Raw genomic sequence first — 6500 nt, forward strand, 5'->3', positions numbered from 1 at the left:
CCTGCATTGCAGAGAAATCTTAGTGTGCGATTCCAGCTTGACTCCTGCAAACAAAGTCACTACCAATAGGCTTTCGTTGTCTTCGCCCGGGGACGAGAGGAAGGAAGCCCCCAGGGCCGCCCCCGGCAGCCCCGCGGGCGCCGAGCCGGGGCGGGGAGCCGGCGCCCGGGCGCTGTCCGAGGTGCTGCCGGCGCCACAGCGAGCCCGAGCCCGGGCGCCTTACCTTCTGCCCCCGCGGAAGCTGCGGACGTCCCCCGAGCGCTAAGCCACACAGAGCGTCCTACCCCACTTTTCACACAACCCCCGCCCCGGCCCACCCGTCCTCTTTGTTCCCTGCCCGAAGCCTTCAGGCCGATCCTTTCTCAGCGTCTTTTTGTCTTTTTCTTCTAGTCCCAACTCGCTCCCGGAGGTCTGCTTTAAGACGAAGGTGGGGGAAGGGAAGGAGGCGCGGGGAGGGGGGAGGGGAGGCTGTTGGGGGAGGGGAGGAGGGGAGCCCGGCAAGAAAAAGGTCCAGGAGGAAAGGGCTCGGAGGAGGGCAGGGAGAGTGGGGCTAAGGGAGGCTGAAAGTGGGAGGGCGAGGAGATGCCCAGGAGCAGGAAAAGTGATGACGCATGGAAAATGGGTAACGGGGAAAGTAGCGGAGGAAAGGCAACAGAAGAGAAAGCCGTGGGGTGCGGCGTGCAGAGAGCTAGGGGAGAAGCAAGGTGGCCAGGGGGTGGGGAGAAGAGCTGCCCGACCCGCGGGGAAAGAAAAGACAAAGGAAGGGCGTGGCGCGGATCCTGGCGCCCGGGGTGAGAAATGCAACCCGAAAGTGGAGAGAAACGGAGAGAGGGGCTGGGGGGGGGGGGCAAGTGGTCTAGGAGTAAAGGAGAACCGGGGGAGGGGCCAGGGCCGAGGCTGCAAAGTCGGGGTGCGGGGTGGCGGGGGCCCACGCGGGGCCGGGCGCTGAATCACCGCTGGGCCGTCCGTACCCCCTTCCTCCCCACCCCCCTCGGCCCGGCACCCGCAGTCCCCGCCCCCTCGGCCGCCGCCTCCGCGGGGCGGGGCCGCAGCCCGGGACCCGCCGCCGCGGCTATAAATGGGCTGCGCCGAGGCCGGCAGCCGCTGTGACAGCCACACACCCCGAGGCCTCCGCCATGAGCTACACGCTGGACTCGCTGGGCAACCCGTCCGTCTACCGGCGGGTCACCGAGACCCGCTCGGGCTTCAGCCGCCTGAGCGGCTCCCCGTCGAGCGGCTTCCGCTCGCAGTCGTGGTCGCGGAGCTCGCCCAGCACCGTGTCCTCCTCGTACAAGCGCAGCGCGCTCGGGCCGCGCCTCGCCTACAGCGCCGCCGTGCTCAGCTCGGCCGAGAGCAGCCTCGACTTCAGCCAATCGTCGTCCCTGCTCAACGGCGTCTCGGCGGCGGGCGGCGACTACAAGCTGTCCCGCTCCAACGAGAAGGAGCAGCTGCAGGGGCTGAACGACCGCTTCGCCGGCTACATCGAGAAGGTGCACTACCTGGAGCAGCAGAACAAGGAGATCGAGGCGGAGATCCAGGCGCTGCGGCAGAAGCAAGCCTCGCACGCCCAGCTGGGCGACGCGTACGACCAGGAGATCCGCGAGCTGCGCGCCACCCTCGAGATGGTGAACCACGAGAAGGCTCAGGTACAGCTGGACTCGGACCACCTGGAGGAAGACATCCACCGGCTCAAGGAGCGCTTCGAGGAGGAAGCGCGGCTGCGCGACGACACCGAGGCGGCCATCCGAGCGCTGCGCAAAGACATCGAGGAGGCGTCGCTGGTGAAGGTGGAGCTGGACAAGAAGGTGCAGTCCCTGCAGGACGAGGTGGCCTTCCTACGGAGCAATCACGAGGAAGAGGTGGCCGACCTGCTGGCCCAGATCCAGGCGTCGCACATCACCGTGGAGCGCAAAGACTACCTGAAGACGGACATCTCGTCGGCGCTGAAGGAAATCCGCTCCCAGCTCGAGTGCCACTCCGACCAGAACATGCACCAGGCAGAAGAGTGGTTTAAGTGCCGCTACGCCAAGCTCACCGAGGCGGCCGAGCAGAACAAGGAGGCCATCCGCTCCGCCAAGGAAGAGATTGCCGAGTACCGGCGCCAGCTGCAGTCCAAGAGCATCGAGCTCGAGTCGGTGCGCGGCACCAAGGAGTCCCTGGAGCGGCAGCTCAGCGACATCGAGGAGCGCCACAACCACGACCTCAGCAGCTACCAGGTAGGAACCGAGGCTGCGCCGCCCGCCTGCGCCAGCGCCAGCGCCGCGCGCCCCCGACCCTCAGGCGCGCGCCCCGGCGCCTGCTCCGCAGCGCTCCCTGGTGACTGCGGGCCAGGGCTCGGGAGCGCGACGCACGCCCGAGTTAGACGCGCAAAGCGCCCTCGCCCCTACCCAGCACCCCCACCCTCCTCCCCGGCTCGCCCTCTCCAGCTTCTAAGGGCCCTGACCTTTTTTCCAAACGCGCTTCTTGTCCCCGGGAGTTCTAGTGTTTGCATGCTTGCGCATTTCAAGTAGGAAGTTTGCCTTCGGGTAGTTGACAGAGCAGCAACTTTCAGACGGCTCCTGCGGAAACGCGTGTATTCTCCGCTTTTCCAGCCGCGAGCGGAGGAACCCTCAAAATTAGCTTCAGTCCAAAGGGCTCAGATGGGCAGGGCCAGGTCAGGCGTGCGGTTTCCCCACGCACGTTTGTTTCCTGCCGAGATGCGTTCTAGATCCCCTGGGCTCAGCGAATGGTGTGCTCAGGAAATGCCTTATTGACCCTAGTTTGTATATTTAAGAATCCCTTACATTTTGTTAACAGGGGGAGGGGGAGGGGTGCAATATTGGAGGGGTAGCGAGTGGTTTGCGAAAGAAATTGCCGTTTGGGCGGGGGAGTCGATGAAGACCCTCTGTCTGTTTCAGGACACCATCCAGCAGTTGGAGAATGAGCTTCGGGGCACCAAGTGGGAGATGGCTCGTCATTTGCGAGAGTACCAGGATCTCCTCAACGTGAAGATGGCCCTGGATATCGAGATCGCCGCGTACAGGTACGGGGCTGCTGCGGACGTGACCGAAATGCCGCACTGCGGAGGCTGTTCCCACAGCGCCTCCTCACTCCCGCGTAGCCAGCAGGTTTCAGAGGCTTCAGTCAGCGTCTGTTTTCCTTTCTCATTAGGAAGAAATTATTCGAAAGAATTGCAAATGTGCTTCTACCGCTTTTTATGCAGCTTTAAAAGAGGAAGCATTAGTTGAAATTGTTATGAATTACACGAGGGGGTTGGGGAGGAGCTCAGGTAAATTTAAATGCTTACGCTTAAACTTTTTACTTTCGTGAAAAGTGTTTTCCGAATGTCTGAAGGAAAAACGGAGTTTGAGGATTTAATATTTCATCTGTGGCTTCGGCTTCTCAGTTTGACAATGTCAAGGACAAACACCCAGACATTCAATTTCTCTCTTTCTCTGTTACAGCTTACTATTGCCATCGTCTGGCTGAGAATAGATATAGATTGAGATATTAGAATATATATGTGCATATATAGCTATATAGATAATTTAGATGTATTATGTTTTACCTTAGACTGTATAATATAGATTATATGTCTTTATATAGGTCATGTATGATATGTATCCACATATATTTAGATCTAGAGATATAAATCTATAGATCTAAATCTTAATGTAAGTAGATTTACATCTATAGATGTCGATATACAGCCAGAGAGAGAGAGGAGATTATAGGTCTACTAACTGATGTCACCTTGCTGTTGACTAAGTTCACAGGACAAAATAATTGACTAAACAGTTTTTCTACCACCCATAAGGTCATTATAATTTTATAAGAATAAAGTGAACTCACAGAGTTATCTTACTTTTCAGGAAAGCTGAATAATTGAAAAGCCCTTTATGATTAACATTGCAGATCAATTTATAACTTGATACACCCATATTAGCACCTAGCTGTTTATAGGCTGAGATAGAGAGAGGTTTGGATATGGGTGTATAAAGAGCCTGAGTTCTGATATATGCTCAATACATTTTTTAACATTATATTTGCTGAAGGAAATTTAGTGTATATACATCCCGAAAGTTCCAGTTCTCAGGAAGATCACTAAGGTTTTTTTGGCCACCACGGAGCTTTTCAATATACTCATGTGGCACCAAAGGGACTGACGCAGCGAGGGGGACTTGCTGGCTGGGCCTGATGAATGGGCCATTGGCAGTGGTTAGTTACTGCAGCAGGGGCTTGGCTAAGTGGCCCCAGAGTATCTGTCACGGAATATGACACAATATACCAGTGAAATGATAATAAGATATGACACGCCGCCTTGATGGAATCCTTGATGGGATTCTACTTATTCAAAGGTACCTACTGCATCCCCCGTTATGTGATGAAGCCCAGGAGGCCCCATGAGGTTTTAACTCCGTCTTGTCTTCCTTGATGATCTCCTTAGGAAACTCCTGGAAGGCGAAGAGACCAGGTTTAGCACCTTTTCAGGAAGCATCGCAGGGCCGCTGTACACACACCGGCAGCCCTCGGTCACCATATCCAGTAAGATTCAGAAAACCAAGGTAGAGGCTCCCAAGCTGAAGGTGCAGCACAAATTCGTGGAGGAGATCATAGAGGAGACCAAAGTGGAAGACGAGAAGTCGGAGATGGAAGAGGCCCTGACGGCCATTGCCGAGGAGCTGGCAGTTTCCAGGCAGGCAGGGAAGGAGGAAGAGCCCCGGGAAGCCGAGGCGGTGGCGGCCACCACGAAGTCTCCAGAGAAGGGCACGGCGCCTGCCCTGGAAGGGGAGGAAGGCGGAGAGCAGGAGGAAGAAGAGGAGGAGGAGGAGGAGGAGGGGGCCAAGTCAGACCAAGCCGAGGAAGGGGGATCCGAGAAGGAAGGTTCCAGCGAGAAAGAGGAGGGTGAGCATGAAGGGGAGACTGAGGAGGAAGGCGAAGGAGAGGAAGCTGAGACTAAGGAAGAGAAGCCAAGCGAGGGGAAGAGGGAGGGCGTGGTGGCCAAGGTGGACACGCCCGAGAAGGCCAAGTCCCCCGTCCCAAAGTCGCCAGTGGAAGAGGGGAGGCCAAAGGCATCCCCAGGAGCTGGGAAAGGTGAGCAGATAGAGGAGGCAGGGCAGGTGCAGGGGGCAAAGAAAGCAGCAGCCACGGAGGCCGCCAAGGAGACGAAGGCCGAGAGCAAGGACGCGCCGGAGAAGAAGGCGGCGTCCCCAGGCAAGGAAGAGGCCACGCGGGAGGTGGTGACCATCACCAAGGCCGTCAAGGTGAGCGTGGAGACGGGCGCCAAGGAGGAGAGGCCTCAGCAGCCCCAGAAGGAGAGAGCCGAAGAGGAGGGGGGGAGCGAGGAGGAAGGCGGGGACGCAGGGGCACAGGCGTCCAGGAAGGAAGACATAGCCATCAACGGGGAGGTGGCAGGGGAGGCGCCGGGGCAGGAGCCCCAGGAGAAGGGCAGCCAGGGAGAAGACATGGGCGTTGTCACCAACGGGCTAGACCTGAGCCCAGCAGATGAGAAGAAGGCGGGTGACAAGAGTGAGGGGAAAGTGGTGGTGACCAAAAAGATAGAAAAAATCACCGAAGGGGGAGACGGTGCTACCAAATACATCACTAAATCTGTCACTGTCACTCAAAAGGTCGAAGAGCATGAGGAGACCTTTGAGGAGAAGCTAGTGTCTACTAAAAAGGTAGAGAAGGTCACTTCACACGCCATAGTGAAGGAAATGGCCCAGAACGACTGATAACTTGAGGCCGTTCAAAAGGTTAAGCCATATGACAATTTCAAAATGCATGTGATTGACAGCTTCAGCGTAGAACGGGTTCTCCCATGGGGGCTCCAGACATTGTATTTTACCTTGTGCAATATGAGGGAACTGCATGCAAGCTCAGGTCGCTCCCTCCTCCGTCTTTTGGGGGGTTCAAATGCATGATATTGTATGTACCCGGGGAATCGGCCAATTTCCTAAGCTGCCGGAAGGGGGGCACTCAGAGGGGGGATGTCTTGAGATGTATTATGCAAAGAACCAACTGAGCCAAAAATAAATGAAACACAGAACTCTCCTAGCCTTAAGAAAGCTATATATGAATAATTATGTTTACCTCACTGGTGCATTTAAAATGGACTTTCTTTCATGGGAGAACCTCGTTGACATGCACAGTCTGCAACCTCTCGTTGATTGATGTTAAACGTCACAGCAGTACTTGCTCAATAAAGGTCATACTGGAAACATAGTCGATGGCTTGGTGTTAAAGTCATTTCAAAGGGAAATCTTCACTACCTGACCCTTTCTTTCCTAGGAGTACATTATTTGGGAGATTATAGGCAACCTGTATTTCTTTTCAGTATTTCCCTGAGAGTGAATTCTGGGAAAACATAATCACTGAAAGCATTTTCAGGTGTCAGAATCTTTACTTAGCCTAACCTTCGTCCCAAAATTTCAAAATCATGTTTTTTGGAATAAAAAAACACATCAGATCAAAAGGTAAAGATGGTGGGATAGAAGTCTTCAGTCTCCAGGTGTTTCCAT

The 6500-nt window shown here is 55.7% G+C and overlaps 1 protein-coding gene across 1 annotated transcript; it reads left to right on the forward strand.

Annotated features, from left to right (window-relative positions):
• Positions 1–1109: 1109 nt before the first annotated feature.
• On the forward strand, positions 1110–6204 carry NEFM (neurofilament medium chain). The gene is made up of 3 exons (XM_081135200.1): positions 1110–2216; positions 2898–3022; positions 4427–6204. Exons 1-3 carry the CDS (start codon positions 1137–1139, stop codon positions 5712–5714), a joined length of 2493 nt encoding a protein of 830 aa, XP_080991326.1. The 5' UTR covers positions 1110–1136; the 3' UTR covers positions 5715–6204.
• Positions 6205–6500: the final 296 nt, after the last annotated feature.

Source organism: Miniopterus schreibersii (assembly GCF_964146895.1).
Source record: "Miniopterus schreibersii genome assembly, chromosome: 4".
NCBI classification, from domain to species: domain Eukaryota; kingdom Metazoa; phylum Chordata; class Mammalia; order Chiroptera; family Miniopteridae; genus Miniopterus; species Miniopterus schreibersii.